The sequence below is a fragment of the Gymnoscopelus microlampas genome, assembly GCF_963454915.1.
Source record: "Gymnoscopelus microlampas genome assembly, chromosome: 8".
Taxonomy (NCBI): Eukaryota; Metazoa; Chordata; class Actinopteri; order Myctophiformes; family Myctophidae; genus Gymnoscopelus; species Gymnoscopelus microlampas.
The window spans coordinates 41,124,564-41,144,169 of record NC_139945.1 but is presented as its reverse complement, the minus strand read 5'-3'; the positions used below and the strand labels follow the sequence as shown (position 1 = coordinate 41,144,169).

Genomic DNA, 19,606 nt, shown 5'->3' with positions numbered 1-19,606 from the left:
GTCGCATGACGCAACTATCTTTAACAGCCTTGCTGAAAACTGAAACAAAAGCTGGTCTCCAACTTTCCATCAAACCTTACGTTGTTTTGTGACTTTTGATAAATCGTGCCGTAATTAGCTTCTGAATACAAGAACACTCTCCCCAAAACACCCTCGCCCCGGATCAAATCCGGCGACCTCAGAACGGTGAAAGAAAACGTGGGGGCCTCACTGGTATGTCACGGTTCTATATGGGTCTCGTCCGACAGCTCTCGGTACTGTTTGGGTCCGGACCTCAGATTTCTAATAATAGCTCAGGTCCATTCGGCTCCGGGAAAAATGTCACGGGTCCATTTGGGTACGGGTCCGTGAAGACCTCTACTTCAGACCTCTCAAAACAAACTGGTCAGGTTACTTCTTGGCCTCACACCTAGAACTCACCTAACCCTTGCTCATTATGCTAGGGTGGGGATGGCTCAGGGTAGAGGACAGAGTACAGCAACTTGCAATGGGGTATGGTCTTAAAGATACTCAAGACTACAGGGACACCTATGTACCTGTCAAACTACTTCAATAACGTAAAAGACAGACACAAATTCATTCTACTGCTATGCCACCAAAATGTGGAATGCCGTACCAACAGACATCAAAAAGTGTGACGAAGGACCCTCCTTCAGAACCGCCATAAAAGAGCACCTGTAATTCTGTAAAGTCTAAGCGTAACACCAGAAATGACCCCCCCCCCCCCCCCCAACTGTTTACTGTAGCCTACACGCTTTATCGCTACTAGTGTTGATGATGTCTTGTATATTATTGTATATTATGATGTGTCTTTATATGTCTCGATGCACACAGGACCACAATGGAAACAAGCCCTTAGGGCTTTTTGTGTTATCCTTTACAACATTGTATAATTTTACCACTGTACTAATTGCAAATCTGTAAATAAAATAAAAGAATACAAGAACCGAATGGGGGCGACTGTGTTTTGGGGCGAGCGTTCCGGTTACCCTTCTGTGCATTCAGGATTTTATTCTCCACACAGTTTCACCACGGAGCTTGACAAGTCTGGATATTTATTTTTTACAAGTTATCTTCCATTTATTTATTAACTTTTATAAAGGTCGTGCACAACAAGCTCTCCAAATCAGTCACTCTCAATGGGAAAATATAAGTCGTGCACTATTGTCTCCCTCACGGCAAGTCGGCAACCGACTACAATGGCACTGGCAGTGTTTCAGTTTCACAAACATTTTATTTGCCTACCTTGAAAAACCCATAACAATGTCAGGATGATGACGCGAAGTCGTCTCCGTATCTCCATTGCGCAACATCCACCGCCTGATCTCTGGGAGATCCACGGGATCCACAGCTCAGCTTCGAAGTTGACAGCAGCTGCAGCTCAACGCGCTATTTAACTTCAGGTAGCTGAACTTTAGGAGCAAAAGCAGTTCTTATGTTTTTCTAATTCGGCCATGAAGATGGTTGTAATAAATGTTTACTGTCCCTTTCCTACAAACAATAGATGGCATTGCAAAGCAATCGTACGACCGCCTACACTAAAAAAGTCACTTCGACACATGACTCGTATAAAGTAAACAGTGAATTTACTGCTTCAACAACAACCAATTAATTTGGTCTGTAGCCTACCTACTGTAACTAGTAGTCAGTGTCAGTGGTTCGCAGAAGCTCCAGCCCTGCCGTGCGCTGCGCATGGAGTTTATCCACCTGGATGTGTTCAGGAACGCCCCCTTGCACGCTGATTGACAGCTTGCCACCCAACACCCAAACACATGGCACTCAGGACCACAATGAAATTAAGCTCTTGAGGGTTATTGTGTTTTATTATCCTTTATGGTTTTATCCTTTTAACAGATCTGTATAACATAAGTTAACGTATGCATTTGAATAACAAACCGGTCGCCCCAAAACACCCTCGCCCTCGACGCCCTGAAGGAAATCCGGCGACCCCCGAACGGTCGCCCCAAGCCAAGCCACTTATATGGCCGTCACCCCAGAGGTTCGGTCCCATCGCCCCCGCAAACCTTTCCATGTCTTTCTACACAGAGGGTAATTATAATAATGTGCTTTTCTGTCTTTTTCTTCTTCTGTGCAGTTTGTGTTTTTCCCCCCCTTTATTGCACTGCTGGTCCCCTTGTATTAGCCCCTTGTATTATAAGCTTGTATTATTTTGTATTGTCCTTATTGAACGTTTAATGTGTGCTATTTAATGACCCCTTCCATTAAGGAAAGGGTTCCAAATAGTGCTTGGCAACGTGTTGTCACCACGGGGAGGCGGGGGGTGTGGCATAGTAGCTGCAGACATAAGGGGGTAAGAGCGGGTAAGAGTCAATTATGACCCCCCAAGATGGCTGCCGCTACCAAGTGACACTTGTTGACGCCCCCTTCAGGATTTTTTGCTACGCACTATAAGCCTATTGGCATACAATCAAAACCTAAAGTAAAACTTTTAAGCAGATGCGGTGTTACCCGTGGTGTTACCATGAGGAAAATGTCATTTGCCTAACAGACGTAACTCGAGGGGGAAAATACCTTGGGCCCTATTCTCGCCGGTGCCTTACCCATTATCCCTAAACTTTTTTTTCTATTTTTTACTATTTTTAAAAGCAATTTCAAATTGCCAATCTACAAGCTCATAACGTGTCAATGTATATCGGCTAGTTGAACTATTTGAAAATGTTTTTAAAAATATAAAAAAATTGCAAAGAAGTTTAGTGATAATGGGTAAGGCACTGGCGAAAATAAGGCCCATTGTGTATTAACCTCAGAAAGTTGAGGGCAAACTGCGAGGATTTCGCAGTGAAATTATTAGGTACATTATTCAATGATTAACAAGTGGACTAACAACAACAGAGGTGACGGCATCGGTCGATCTGCGATAACATTAAAGTACAGAGGATAATTTCACAGCTTTCCTGGAGCAGATGCACAGGTTAGCCCTAGAATGTCTGTCATCTTACATACATTTCATGTATCCAAATACACAGCAATAGATCGGTCCTATCACTGCCGACTGATCTCCGCTGCATAAATCTTCTCTGCACTGCGTGTCACGTAATAATAATTTCCTAAGACTTGGATTCAGATATTGTCCTCTAGTTTCATATCCATTTGAAAGTTGTGCCAGAAAACATGTGTTTGGTAAAATACCTCCACTTTTTGTACGAGATTCATAGGGACAATTTTCTCTCCAGGTGACGAGGACGGACCCGAATTTTTACAAAAAAACAAATTTAAAAAAAAAAGTTGATGTTAATAGTCCATTCTTACACCTACGTTATCAATACACATGGTTAGTTTTTTTTTTGCTTTTAACAAAAAAAGTTGTGAATCCTTGTCTTAGACAAGGGTGTTTTCTGGCAGAGTGTAAGTTTAGATATAATAAAATAGTATAGATACATAGTATAAATCTTATGTAATTCATATATATAAATCCTTTAAGAATATATTTTCACAAAACTTTTTTTTAAATTTGTGTGTTAATAAATAATAATTTGAAATGTTTTGGTAGGACATGATTTGTCCCAATTCTCAAGAATTGGTGGGTGGGCGCACACACACACACACACACGGTATGTACGTTTATTTTATTATTTTAATCATGGTGATGCAGCAGACTACCACACCTCCTACATTAACATTGGATATGTGCACTTTGCACTAGGCCTAGCTGTCACTAAATTTAAATATGTGGATAAAGCCTTGTGTTGCAAGCAGACTAGGGTTTCTGTTTCAAGTTTCAACATGAAAACACAACACACTCTGATTCTTGTAAATAATTAAATAAGTTAATAACTCACATTATACTTGGGGTGGTCCTCTCTTTGCATATAGCCCCTGTGCCAGTCTGCCAGAGTAGTTTGGAAGGGTGGGAAATTAATAACTTGTGTAATATCGGTAATACAGTAATGTTGTATTAAAAAATATCTTTAATTCTTTGTTTTATAATGTGTCTAATGACTTCACTCTATAATAAAACACTGTGAGCTAGATTTAAGGGCATATTATGCCTGTGCCATTTAGCCAGATTAAATAATAAAACGATGAAGCACTCACCGTAGAACAACATTCAAAGACACTTAAGTAAAAAGTATTGTCAACCAAATTATCATGCATTACCTGATACATTGCAAAGTTGAATTTAAAAGACTAGGAACAGGTAAAGGTCCCCATGGGAATTTGCAGACTGTTTCACAAGAGAACAAGGATTTTACATTGTAATGTTGCATGCATTAGGTCCTGCTCACAGCTCATAAATGGGTTGTCAGGTGAAATATTTATGTCTGAGTCCATGTGTTTTTTCCCCGTAATGGAATGTAATGGATTTATAACATGGTATTGAAACTGTCGCATTCCCTGGCAGGTCTGCTCTCACCTTAACCTCAAACAACCGTCAGGTCTGCCACAAAACCTCGATTCAGCTGCCTCATCAAAACACAAGAGTAGGTTTAATAACTCCCTGGCACAATCCTGACTTATTCATGTTGTTCTCTTGCTTTCCTATGTTTGTGGGCGGCAGTGGCTCAGGGGTAGAGTGGCCGGGTAGAGTGAACTGGAAAACAGCAAGGTTCCCAGTTCGATCCCGGGCTGGGGCACTCCCCTAGAGTTAGTGTCGAAGTGTCCTTGAGCAAGGCGCTGAACCCCTAATTGCTCCCGATGAGCAGGTTGGTGCCTTGCATGGTTTCCTCCGCCATTGGTGTATGAATGTGTGTGTGAATGGGTTAATGGCACAATCAATGTAAAGCGCTTTGGATAGAAGCGCTATATAAATGCACCATTTACCATTTGTTGTGTGTTTGCTGTTCTTTCTTCTTCTTCTTCTTTATCCATAGTACACCCTGGAGGTGCATTTGGGTCAATTACTACACTCTTCGGGTTAAATTAATACTGAGGATTTTACTGTATAGCAGAAGTATTAATTTTATGCAAAGGCAGAATAGAGGTCAAATTCGAACACCATGGTGCAGATTAACTGAGCCTGACTGAATTTTGTAACTAATTTGTAATTGTAACTAATATCACTCTTGTCAAATCACAAGACAAAACAAAGTGCAGATGGGCCTGCTGGACATGTTCTTATTGTCATAATTTAATATCCTTGATTCTCCTTTAGCATTAAGAAATTGATTAATAGTGCCACAGTGTAAGTATGAATTATTGAACAACTCATGTTGTTAAATAGCCAAAGTAATTTATTGTTAAATAATATGGCTGCATAATTATTCATATTGCATAATAAGACATGCACGCCAAATATTCCTTCAGCTGCTGGGAAAGATTTCAATTCAGATCCTCATGAATTACTCACAATCAAATCCCCTCTGCTGTTATAATTTAGTTGTTGACATTTCAGTAGTAAATACCTTTCTTAAGACAATTGCTTAAGATTCTCTAGATTTTCCAATTAAATCAATGGTTATTAACATGATTAAAAAAACAAATAATTAGGATACTGGTCTAAGAATTGCTGTGTTCTGTGCCCATTTTGACTTATCTGAAGATAATTATGTGGCATACACTCCCTGATTACTTCCTGAACACAGCAATTGTTAAAGTTTTGGACAGTAGTTCAACTTATCTCAAAGTCAGGTTGTAGAATATGGACCTTGACAGCCCACTCCATGATGGTGGCTGGCCTTCTGTCTGATGATACCTCTTTGTGTGTTGCTCTAGCATCTGCTTTTACTGTTTAAAAACGACGTATAGCCTACTATGCAGTAGCATTACAACCTACAATTTAGGCATTTAGCGTATGTTCTTATGCAGAGTGACTTAGAAAGTGCAATGTTGGAGTAAAGCACCCTGTACCCTAAGTAGGCCTATGTCATAAAAGTGACAAAAATGCGCACCGCTTCCTAGTCAAATCGAAGACAATAATAATGACTACTTTGCCTAGTCCAGAGAAGCTCTACTTTTAACAACATGGCACAGCTACAGAGTACAGACTACAGTACTAAGTATAGCCTACTTAAGTACTAAATTGATAGACTGAGTACAATACATTGGATCTACCGGTATACATTAATGCCATCTAGTGGTCAACATCTTAAATTACTGTTTAGAGGGCATTAGTTGTTATAAAAAATAATAGGTTAAATAAATAAAAATACACAGAACCTTTGTTCGTTAAGCAACCTTTATCCTGCATATTTGACTTCTTGTTTCTCCTTTTGCCCTTGTGCTGTGATTGACCAGGTGTTCTTTTTTCTTTTTAAGATTTCTTTTTGGGCTTTTGTGCATTTATTTATAGGACAGTAGACTGACAGGAAATGGGGAGAGAGATGAGGAGTAACATGCAGCAAAGGTCGTTGGGATCAGGACTCGAACCCGTGACACGCTGTCAGGCTGGGTGCCTGGACCTCCACGCCACGGCCCAGGCCGACCAGGTGTTCTTCTAATCTAACTTTATCACTCTGCATTTTTATAGGTTTGGATGAAATCACGAGAAGTGGACTATGGGACATAATCCTTTAGGCAGCCAAAAAAACTATTGCTTGTATTCCCTCTGTGTGGAGGCTCTAATTTAAAACTACTGTAATACAAACAGCTTTCTTCGCCGGTCAGTACCTTATAGCTATAATTGACCCTTGAGTGATAAATGGATGTACCTGCAATAATCAGCATACAGCTGATTCATAATTGACTTCAGTATTATTACCAGGTATAGTTCATAGTAAATACAGTCAAACAGTATACATTCAGTGAAAGCTTTGACTCAAATGGGCAGCGGTGGCCTAAAGATTAGAGGAGTGACAGTGCTTTGGACCAGAAGGAAAAGTGACCCTTCCCGCAATACCCACTGCTTAAATGCTCTTGAGCAAGGCACGTAACCAAAGCACTTCCAATGGAGTTGCTTCAGTAGGCCAATAGTATACAACTGATTGTACTGGGCAGCTCTGTGGGAATGTGTTCGCTGTGTCTTTGGGGCTATTTGGAGGCATAGCCATTTTCATGAATGTACCACTCACCTGGTCTGAGAAAAGGGGGGTGGACAGTTCCTGGCAAGCAAATCGGTATGGCCGAAAACAGTCCGCCTCCTTTAGTTTCTGTTTTCGGAATCAGTTGGGTCAAATAGTGCTGGCATCATGTCTTTGGGGCTGTTTGGAATTGGCATTGCCATTTTTATTAATTTACCACTCACCTGGTCTGAGCAAGTCTTCCTGGCATGCAAATCAGGAGCTGGAGCTGGTATCGCTGAATACATTCTGCCTCCATTCCTTTTCGGAATCAGTGGGGTCAAATAGTGCTGGCATCGTGTCCTTGGGCTGTTTGGAGTTGGCATAGACATTTTCATTCATTTACCACTCACTTGGTCTGAGAAAACGGGGGCGGGCAGTCCTGGCAAGAAAATCTGTATTGCCGAAAACAGGACTGGTAGCCAACTACGTCACCTAGATAGTTGCACTATTGGAAATACGTATAATATTTCAACTAAGATACCTGATTACATATGTGACTCGTTTCGTTGCACAACGGTTCGTTGTGCAGATAAGAATAAAGGCAGAAACGGGTATTAGCAAAAGTACAAAAGATATATGTAATTAATATCTCGGAATCGTCATCATCCTCAATCATAAGAGGATGCTTCCAAAGACGATAAAAGTACGATAGTGGATTAACAACTCTCTGCCAAAAGTAACTAGTGTGATATCTTTTTATGGATTTTAGTATCTACCAACAGCAAGATGCATCCACCACACCGTTCCATCCACCGTCCACACAGGCTGTTGAGATTTTGCAAATGACTGAGAGCCCAACTGACTGATAAATGAATGGGTCCTTTCAGGAAGTGATTTTGTTTCTTTTGTTCAACCTACAGTAACAAACTAGTTATTTTGAACAAATTGCCCAATTCCAACAGTACCACCAAGGCTCGTCAAAATAGTAACAAGTTACTTTTGGAAAATAGTAACTGTATATTACTCAAAACGTGAAAGTAATAAGTTATATTACTAGTTACTGGAAAACTTTTTTTTTTTTTTTTTTCTCCGTTAAACTACTTTAGTTACTTTCCAACACTGCTGTGTATACATATGGGCCAGTGCTGGGGTAAGGGGGAGATGGGCAGGCCGAACGGCCCAGGGCAGTGGCACCCCCATAAATCACAGCACACCAAAGCAAAATAACAAAAAGGGAATTAGCAACACAAATGAAAAAGGAGGTTACCACTACCACTGGGGCGGCCGTCACCTGTCCCCAGCACCAGCCCTGAAATGTTAACAGTAGTTAGTAACGCACAGTGCAATATACAGTATTGAAATGACAATTCAGTTACCAGAGGTAAAGGATGGCCTCTGCTATAGGGAACGGGCTTAGTGACGTCAGAATTAAGATTTGCGGTTAACTCCGCCCACTTTCGACGCCATTTCGCAGTCTGACCAGTTTGACGTGCAGCAACGTCAGACTGTTAGTTCTATGCTTCTTGTCTAACAAGCAGCAAATACTTGTGACAGTGGTGTATAGACTGTGTACATTATCTTACATCTCTCTTCTATCTCTAACTTGTCTGTCACTCTAATTTAGCAATGGGACGACGGTGCTGAGTTGTCGGATGCAATAGCAAGTGTTCAGACGTTGGAGTTAAAATGTACACATTTCTAACTTGAAAGCAAAACTACTGAGATCAGATGTCGGAGATATCAAATTAATGTCATATGGCTGATGAAATAACATAACCTTCAACAACATTCCAAAACACATATAAGCATATAAACATCTGTTGTGTTGATGAGACTCGCAGAGCTTGCTAGTGGCCAGTGGCTAGGCTAGCAACATGGGAAGTTTGCGGACGTAGTAGTTAAATCTGGCATTAAAAATGTTTTAATTTCTATCGAATATCGTAAATACAAGGAGATTGAGATAACAGTTGAGTTTTGTTTCTATGTGTCCAGTCTTAGAAAAGTTGTCTAACGTAGCTCACGGTGGCTGAGTATAATAGAGATTCTTGTCTGTCTGTCAGACGGACCCCAGGATAGAGATAACACTTGCAGAAAGGTTGTTATTTTGAGAGAGAAATGTCCCGCAATATGAATACATTTTGATATGTTTTATTTTTATGGTAACTGTATAATCAGAATATTACACTCAAGGTTTATCATATTATTGACACAGTGCTTCCTTATGTCGTCACAGTGAGTGAAGACTGCAAAATGGCGACCGGAACTACGCAATTCTGGGCGAGTCTCCGCCCTACGCCCGTTCCCTATTCACCTGTTTCCTAGGCTGTGTGTTTTCCACTTCCTGTCGATTTCATTGGATATCATTGGTCATCTGACCAGTTTCATTGGATTTCATTGGATCAAATCGACAGGAAGTGGAAAACACAGCCTAGGAAACAGGTGAATAGGCCTATATGCCCGGTAGTCTCCACAAAATAACACTAAAACATAATAAAGAAATGATAAACCTAACCAAACACTCTGGCCGTTAAGCCAGAGCTTGTAGACCCAGGCGACAAGGGATGGACAACCATTAAACCACATTAGGCAATATCAAGCAACACAGTTGCTTGATATTGCCTAATGGTGGTCACAGTTGTCTCACGTCAAGGTAGGCCGTTTGTGAATGGGAGGAATGTGTCTTTGGGGCTGTTTGGAGTTGGTATAGCCCTTTTCATTAATCATTACTTTACCACTCACCTGGTCTGAAAAAATTGGGGCGGACACTTCCTGGCAAGCAAATCTGTATTGCTTTCGGAATCAGTGCGGTCAAATAATGCTGGCACCATGTCTTTGGGGGCTGTTTGGAGTTGCCAACTTGGCATAGACATTTTCATTAATATAGCCTACCACTCACCTGGTCTGAGAAAAGGGGGGCGGATACATCCTGGCAAGCAAATCTGTATAAAGTAGGAAACATTCAGCTACACCAGCTCATATGTTGGCTCTATATGATTCTCCATCTGTCTACACTTCCAGCTTTTGAAACACCACTCTTCTCTTTTTCACCAGCAGTCTAACCCCCCCCCTTTGGCTATGACCAAAGTTTGCGGGCACTGGGTAGGCAACGCGGCTGGTGGAGACCTGTGCGAGGAGCACACTTTTGTAGGTGTGTGTGTGTGTGTGTGTGTGTGTGCGTGTGCGTGTGCGTGTGCGTGTGCGTGTGCGTGTGCGTGTGCATGTGCATGTGTGCGTGTGGGTGAGACAAATCTTTTGTCTGATCCACAATCCAAAGCGGAAGGTGGTGGTGCACCCATAAGCTGGACATCAACTGTGGTAATACTCCAAGAATAAGAAGGAGAAGAAGTCTGCTGTTCAGGTATGTCATGCATATTATACCTCTATGATGTCATGTAGTTTAAGCTGAATGATTCCCTTGGACTGGCTTGTCCACATTGTAGACTACATATATTGAGTTCATTTGTCAAGGTCCTATGGGCTTTGTTCGTTGGTCTTCAATAAAATTCTACTTTTCAAAAAGCATGTATTCATTCACTTATGTGATATTAATTATAATGTTTACATGCAAGAGAGTCCATTGTGCCCTGGAAAGGCCTTCATTTATGTGAATGGGCCAGTAGAGGGAGCCAGCATCCTGAACATGCTGTAAAGTAGGTAACATTCAGCTACACCAGCTCATAATGTTGGCTCTATATGATTCTCCATCTGTCTACACTTCCAGCTTTTGAAACACCACTCTTCTCATTTTCACCAACAGTCTAACCCCCCCCCCCCCCCCCCCCCCCCTTCTCTCTCTTTTCAAGATGTCTATCTTTTCCAATAATTTTTTGACAACACCCAAATGGTTGCTTATGGTGCTACACACAGCTGAGCTTAGTCCATCAGACCAGGACATGGATTTACAAAATGCCTTGACTGCAAGCCACGATGACATAGGGATCACAGTAAATAAACCAGAGCTTTCACCCCATTATTTGATTGTTTGTTTTGTCTAACTCAGACATGTCCAAAGTCCGGCCCCGGGGCCAGTCGTGGCACGGGAGCAGATTTTATATAGCCCACGGCTTCCTTCCTAAAATGTATTATTTAGGGCCCGCCAGTAATAGTCATGTGAAATTCATACATTGATGTTTCTGAGTGCTTTTAAATTACCGTGGGCAGATAGGCTTTCTCAGTAGGATTTGTAATGATTCCTAACTGTTTGTTCCTTGGTTACATTTGGCTACACTATCGTTTTGACAAAAGACAATTTATTGGACTGTTAATATAATAGCAATGCATTGAATGCAGTGGAATGCTGGAATTGTTTTTGCTTTTGTTTAGTTCACAGCACAGATGAGTGGCTTACATTTGGCTACACTGCCGACAAAATACTTGATTGATTGATTGATGTACTTTATTTAGTAAGACATGAGAACAGTACATGACAGTACATAACAGTACATGGAAGTACAAATTCGCAATACAAGGTCTACTAAACTGGATAGCTCAGTTAAGCACGTAGCTTGTTTAAGATGAGATCCCCACGCACACAAATCATGATGACATATAAGAGACCGACAGATATACACACTACTATACAGAATGTCATACAATCAGTTTACAGGTTACTGGTATGAAGGGTGAAAAATATGTACAAAAAAAGAAAGAGAGAGGGGGGGGGGGGGGGGGTAGGTTAGGTTAGGACATGGGGTAGGTTAGGACTTGGACAGGGGCCATTTTTGAATTGCAGCCTCCTGAAGGTGTATCTTTAGGGCATTTTTGAAAGTGAGTAGGGTTTTACACTCCTTTTCTCCTTTTGGTAGGGCATTCCACATTTTAGATGAATAGCATGAGAAAGAGTTCATTCCCTTTGTTGTGCCAAATCTGGGTTGAACATGGTTTGTGGAGCTGCCTATGGTGTTATGATCATGGACTTGATTAACATTTTGGAAGTATTTTGACAAATACAGGGGGATCCCAATGTTGTGGTGTATCTTGAAGACCAGGCCCATAGCAAGTTGCTGTACTCTGTCCTCAACCCTAAGCCATCCAATCCTAGCAAAATGGGCATGGGTTAGATGGGTTTTGTAATTGAGGCCAAGAAGTAGCCTTACAAGTTTGTTTTGGGATGTTTGGAGCCTTGTTTTTAGGGCCTTGGAGGTGTTGTGATACCATGAAGTGCATGCATAATCATAATGACCTTGTATGAGGGCCCCTACAAGAATCTTCAGAGTATTCTTACTGACTTTACGAACAAGCCTCCACATCCTCCGTGTTATTTTGTGGACCTTTTTGATCGTCTTTTCAGCGTTTTTGTCACCTGAGAGGTTTGCCTCCAAGATGGAACCCAGGTAGGTAATTTCCTCCTTTCTTGTGATAACATTTTCACCCACTTTGATCGTGAAACTCTCAGCCTTTCTAAGGTTAGGGTTGGACCAGGTGTAATGAGAGTTTGTTGTCGGAGAGCCAGATGCAGATCTTGTTGAGTTCAGTGCTGAGAGTTTTCTCAACCTGCAGCCTGTCCCTGTCCGAGACCAGCAGAGCCGAGTCATCTGCGAACAGGAACAGTTTGCAGTCGCAAGCTGAAGACATATCATTCACATATATCAGGAACAGTAGTGGTCCTAGTATGCTTCCTTGAGGAACACCACAAGTCACTGGGAGGGGAGGGGACTGGGTGCCGTTTACTTCCACCACTTGCTCCCTCCCTTCCAGGTAGGATCTCATCCATTTCACCGACGTGTCATCAAAGCCTATTGCTTTGAGCTTATTGATCATGATTGGGTGATTAACGGTGTCAAAAGCCTTCTGGAGGTCCAGCATGACCATGCCGCAATATTTGCCCTTGTCGACATCTTGTTTGATAGAGTCGTTCAAATAGAGAAGGCATGTGTCAGTGGAGTGGTTTGTTCTGAAACCAGATTGGAATTCGTAAATTAGATTTTTTTCGGCAAGGTACTTATCAACCTGTTCGTAGACTATTTTTTCCATGACTTTCGAGATGGAGCTAAGAATAGAAATAGGGCGGTAGTTGCCAGGGTCTAATTGGTTTCCTTTTTTGTACAGAGGGGTCACTCTTGCTTTTTTGAAGTCAACTGTAGTCAAATAAAATTGTTGTATGCAATGCTATGGTCCAAAGGCACAGTATAACAGCAGATACCGTCGGACCTAAGGTATTTACTATTTTCTCAAAGATGGCCAGATCTTCATGAAATGTAGACTGCCCTTAAGATATATCTAAAAGGTCAAGGGCCATAATATCTGAGATTGCCATATCTTGTTACCTTAGCATAGTTTGAAAAGATTGTTTGAAAGATTGCACTCAGCAGGGTGCACTGATATTTCTCACAGCAATAAAGTATAGAGGAAGACAAATGAGCTCTCTAACATAAGTGGCAATTACTGCCAGATCTAGCCTATCTGCACCAAGCAATCAGTTATTGAATGTGTGGAGACTGAGATGTCATTCAAAAGTTCTATAAAAAAATCTATAAAGGTGTACATTTTTCTCTTAGGATGACTCAGAAGCAAAATATCAGCTTATTTTTGCAATATAAAAAACAATACATGCAGACTCATTAAATATTTGTGTTCAGTGTATTAGTTGAAGCAGAAGCCTGGCCTCCTCCAAGGCTAGCAAGGTGGACTCATCAGTACGGCAAATTGAATATAGTCCTATGAAATTAGAAATTATGCAAATCTCCTCACAGATCTGTGTGTTACTATGCAAAACACAAACTCAACCTGTCTAAACTTTGTGATTAGAGTGTGAGGTTTAAGAACATGACAAGAGAGGATGTGCATAATTGCCAAATATTTCTCCTTCCACTGCCAAGTCTTCTGAAATGAAAAAACCTGGGCTCCAAGCCAAATGTTGCTGTGCTATTTGTTGCTTACCTTAGCACTCTAGTGTATTTGATGTAAATGACCTGCTGTTTAGCTGTGTGCTGCAGTGACACTAAACCTAAAAATATAACTCCTGGAGTCCTCGAGGCTAACTGAAGGTCCTTTACACTTGCACAGACAGAAGACACAAAAACATGCACATAAACATGCAGAGATAGCAGGATGACAAAGACTATGTTCTTGTGAATAAGAAATCGGAGAAAGTGGCTACCAGGTCAACAGCCAAGACCCTTATACATTCAGACCTACAGTATGTGTGAGATGATAAGAGCTCAGTGGAGGCAATTCGTTTACAAACAAGAATTCAAAGACTCGACTTGAAATCAATGCCATTGATAGGGTTAACTTTAGAGGTTAATTGTTTTGTCAATGAATTTGTTTATTTTTACTTTGGTGTTATGAGATGAAGCCTGGTGGTAGAAGTCAGGACTGGAGGGAAAGGGGGGGGGGGGTAAACTTAAATAAAACACTCCTTCATCTGGCTAAAGTTTGCTTTCACATCTCATAAGTAATGAGTTACATTCTTCATCTGAGAAGACTTATATGGATGTGTACTCAGTTTCAACGAGTCCGCTGTGGTCAACAACAGCGGCATCCTGTTGCCAATGATTCTTGGGTCACACTTCTGCGAGACACCTCTATTCTTACACTGATTTTGCTTTTGTAGTCCTTAATAAGGTCCACTCTTCCAATGGCGGGTGAGATTAATGCCATTGTGGCCTCTATCTCAATGTCACGCCCTGCAAGGCTGCGACAGGCATCTGGACCCCTTCTTCTGTTCCCCAATTTCCACTCCCATTCCAAGTGAACAAAGGAAGAGCAGGCGCTGGGAGCCCCGCAGCCACTCTCCATCATGTTGGACTCTCAGAGAGATTGACACAGAGACAATACAGGGAGGAGAGACAGAGGGCAGTAGTGCAGGAGAACTGGTCTGGGATGGGGGTGATGAGGGGGTGAGGGTGGAAGCATGGCAGAGTGGGTGAAATGGAGCCCATACCCCTGGGGAGCAATGTGTCCGTCTCCCCAGAGCCAGCCCAGGCACCGGAGACCCCACCGGAGCCAGATTGTGGATCAATGGGAGAGAGGAGATGGTGTGAAACAACAGCTGCTTAATAAATCACCACAGGATCTGACAGCGGATGTTCAGAAGCGAGAGTGTCGAGGCACAGGAAGACTGTTGACGTACAATATGATCTTCCCTTGGTAGCAACACACTGAACGAACAACAAACATGAATAGGGATGAGGCCGGTCATTATGTTGATTACATTAAGGATTTTTAGTGTTATATATTTCAATGTTTTGCCACCCTCTGCAAGCCTCTGATAATCAAGTGAGGTGGTGAAGGGTGCTAGAAGACCTGTATATTTCAAATGGCTCCCAATATACGTATGTATGGTGGTAGCGTATATGAATATATGTATGTGCTTGTACTGTATGTGTGTACGCTGTGTGTATAATGTATGTGCATACATAATTTATCATTTCATGCTGACTAATTGACTAACCTATCCCCCCAACCTATCCTAACCTACCCCCCCACAATAAATGACATTAATGATGATAATATGAGTATCTTCAGGTTGCAATAGACAACAAGAGCAGGCACAAGCCAAATATAGCCAGTTGATTGAACAGTCTATAGTCTTTAGTTTTGTAGAATATTACTTGTTATTGTTGTTGTTGATTGTGTCTATGCCCCCCCCCATCTCTCTCTCTCATAAAAGTACTCACATTTTGTACTTAAATAAAAGTATCAATACTGCCATGTAGAAATACTCTGTTACAAGTAAAAGTGCAGAATTCAAAATTCAATACTTCAGTAGAAGTACAAAAGTATTGGCATCAAAATATACTTAAAGTATCAAAAGTAAAAGTACCCGTTGTGTAGAATGTCCCATTTCAGGTTTCAAATATACATCTTACAGCAGATCTACAAGCTCACAACGTGTGTGATGCAGCGTGTTGTGAGCTTGTAGATTGCTATTTTAAAATGGCCAAAGTTTAAATAGGGCTGAAGTGGTTAATGTAGGCTGTGTGTTGTAATAATCCAAATCCAAAAATGTTTTTCTAATAATTGTAGGCTACTGGAGTAAAAAGTACACTATTTGACTCTGAGATGTAGTGGAGTAGAAGTGTAAAAAAAAGAAAAGAAAATACTCCAGTAAAGTAAAAGTACCTCAAAATTATACTTAAGTACATTTAGTTAATTACTTTCCACCACCGCTGTCTCTCACAGATGTCTATGTCTCTTTAAAAATAAATTGTCTCCTGTAAATTGGCGAGGATTTGTTGCGGATAGCTTGTGCTCAGCAGTGTGGCTGGTGCTCAGCTCAGCTCAGCATGTGCATCGGTTGCTACTGAGGCGCAGCCTACAACAGACACATGGGAGGAGGGTGGACAACCTGGATCACCGCGACTTTTTCGGCGTCTCTGAAAAGATCGGCTCATTATTTTGATCTCAATGCTCTTGTTCATTAGTAGGCTAATGTTGTTTTATTTCCCCCCCCGTGATTTAAGGACGTCCTCAAGGATGCGATCGATGTGATGCTGTGTCTGCAGATCATAGGCTACGGAATTCTTTTGGGCGATATTTCCATGGGGTCTGTGCTGAAGTTTTGTGTTGAGTGATTTCATCCGCTTTATAGATTGAGGCATCAAGGCAATATATTTGGCAACACATTTGAAACATAAGACAGTTTGATTCGTGTGGGCTGTGGATGGAAACCCATTGAAACGCAGTGGATTTGACACCCGGCAGTACTATGGAGATGAAGTTTGGAGTTTTTCTGGTGTTTCTCCCATTCATCCCTATCGCCTCAGGTAAAGTATGATTAAACATCTACTGAAACTTTAGTCTTGACATATATGCCCTAAAAACAATTATATGTTTAAATGTCAATTAAAATTAAAATGTGCTTTGGAAACACTCTCTCTCTCTCTCTCTCTCTCTCTCTCTCTGTGTGTGTGTGTGTGTGTGTGTGTGTGTGTGTGTGTGTGTGTGTGTGTGTGTGTGTGTGTGTGTGTGTGTGTGTGTGTGTGTGTGTGTGTGTGTGAGAGAGAGAGTGTGAGAGAGAGAGAGAGAGAGAGAGAGAGAGAGAGAGAGAGAGAGAGAGAGAGAGAGAGAGAGAGAGAGAGAGAGAGAGTGTGTGTGTGTGTGTGTGAGAGAGAGAGAGAGAGAGAGAGAGAGAGAGAGAGAGAGAGAGAGTGTGTGTGTGTGTGTGTGTGTGTGTGTGAGAGAGAGAGGGAATAGCCTAATGGGCTATGTAGGAAATTGGACAGTCAAATACAGTAGCCTATACATTTGTCCTATACATAAATGTCACTATAGCCTTGGATCAAGACTATATCTTAGATGTATTTTATTGATTTTGACATTTGCATATCATAGATATGAAAGTAAAAGTCAGACTCGATAAAATACATCTATGATAGTCTTGATGCAAGGCTAAATGTCAGACAGTATCAACAAGTCTAATTGGTATTGAATGTATGGCATGCAGTGCACACACACCTCCTGGAGCATGGTAGAGCCTGCACTTCACTAATAATAATGATATGAATGCTGGAATACCAGGATATGTGTGCCTGGGATTTACTGAAATTTGGGGTTTAAACCCTAATTTCCGTTTACTTTTGAAGGATTATACTATGTAACCATTATTTTAATAACAGCTTAAAAGCACAAGCCCTAATCCAAGCACAAATGGAAGGATATAGTCCATATGAGATGTTTTATGTTCAAATTAATTTTAAAGATTGAAATGTCACAAATTATGCATTATGAAATTGAATTCTCAGATATAAAAGTGCTAGTTCATAATGTTAAATTGAATTGACCAAAATGTATATTTATTTTGTACTAGTGAAAAATAAATAAACAGAATACCTTTTAGCTACCCTTCCAACAAGGATTGTCAATTAAGGAAAACTAATCTTGATTGGAACTTGAAGATACATTTGGACTGTAAACATCTATTACAGTACATAAATGTATGTAAATGGTGCATGTTACCGTGTTTTTTAATGAATGGTGAAATTAGTCCACTGAATAGCAAGGCCAGTTATCACATCATCATGTGCATTCTCCATGTTTAGAGATTTGTATTCCCTTGATGTGCGCTTTTGAGGTGAATGAATAAAACAAAGTATAGAAAAATAAGATGTTCGCCTAATTAAGAGGGGTGTTCGAGTGCAGTACTGTATGTGCTTCTGTAAATGAGTCTGTGTGAGTCATTGCGAAATAGTTGGTCAGAGGTGTGTGTGTGTGTGTGTGTGTGTGTGTGTGTGTGTGTGTGTGTGTGTGTGTGTGTGTGTGTGTGTGTGTGTGTGTGTGTGTGTGTGTGTGTGCGAGAGAGAGAGAGAGAGAGAGGGGGGGGGGTGTCTTTCGATAAAACTCCTCCACATGGGAAAAGGACAATTGCCTGGCTTCATTGAGAGTCACACAGCAGTTCTCAGGCGTGATATTTGAGCATTTCAATGCAATCATCTGGACCCTGTAGCTCATACAGCACACACACACACACACACACACACACACACATACACACACACACACACACACACACACACACACACACACACACACACACACACACACACACACACACACACACACACACACACACACACAGATACATTCATGTCTGAATTGTGATACAAACAGGCTTATCTGAATAATTGAAATCAAATTAAAACAGCAGATGTGCTTGATGTTGTTCAAATCAGTGCTAAACAGCCGTAAACAATGGTCCAGCCTCTTCTCCTCCATCACTTAGTGATAAACATGGCTGTAGGGTGACTAAAGCCTCCAACGACCTAGTTGATGACATCGCCTGTAAAACCACAGCAGAGACCATTCAAACCATGCCTGATGAACAGGCAGGGGCTTGAGTCATATCGTGGAAATGAGTCGTGTTACTTCTGGTACAGAAGGACATGGCATCATCAGATTAGAATTAGATGATGAGCAAGAATGCTTACCAAACACAGGCTGCAAGTCTTTCTTTCTCCAGCACATACGTACGTTGTATGTTTATGTTTATGTTTATGTTTATGTTTATGTTTATGTTTATTAAAGGATCCCCATTAGAGTCACATGAATGAGCCTCTAGTCTTCCTGGGGTCCTGAACAGTACAGTAGTAATGCAACGAAATCTAAAGAGAACACTTATGAAAGTCACAGTACTGTAGTAGATCTCATGTTGAAAGCTTTCTGGCACTTCTAATTCCAGAAACCTCTGTCCCGGTGGTGAGGCCAAAATCTCTTCTGCCCGGTTCTCCTCAGTGCCTGGAGCAATTGATCTGAATTTGCACACAGCCATTGACCATTACCATGTGCACGGAACAGCGGAACCCGTTTTTCAATTTCCCCAACTGTCAGCTGTTTATTAGCGTTTTTCTGTAAAAGAATGTCGCCATGGTAACGGCTGCTCAGCTGTGGGATGGCCCTGCAAGCTATGGGATGAATGGCTCCCGGGTTGCCAGATCATGTGCGCATATCCCCCCACGGGTATGGACTAGTTATATAAATTAACTGAATTTGAAAAGAAAATAATAAATCCCACTGGACAGATACCACTACTAAAGCCAAAGTATAAATTAGGTTTAAGATAAGTGGTCCACAACTCATGCATGGTAACTCAGGTGAATAAATGGGATATTTCACTTTCAAAACAAATGTGGGTCATTTTATCGTCTACTCATGCTTTTGGGAGCACCCCGGACAGTTTTTAAGTTGTTTGATTCAGTATTTAGATATTTGATATTCATTTTAGCAGACACGCCCCCTTCCTATACAAACCCATTGTAACTTCAAAC

General features: G+C 41.3%; 1 protein-coding gene across 1 annotated transcript in view; it reads left to right on the top strand.

Moving 5' to 3' along the window:
- Window positions 1–16,551: 16,551 nt before the first annotated feature.
- LOC311050591 (roundabout homolog 2) overlaps window positions 16,552–19,606 on the top strand; it is a gene marked incomplete at its 5' end in the record, with an annotated part of 58,524 nt that continues 55,469 nt past the window's right edge. Inside the window, one exon of the mRNA XM_084064676.1 lies at window positions 16,552–16,609. Within this exon, the coding sequence (XP_083920802.1) occupies window positions 16,552–16,609 (58 nt within the window). The remainder of the gene's footprint in view (window positions 16,610–19,606) is intronic.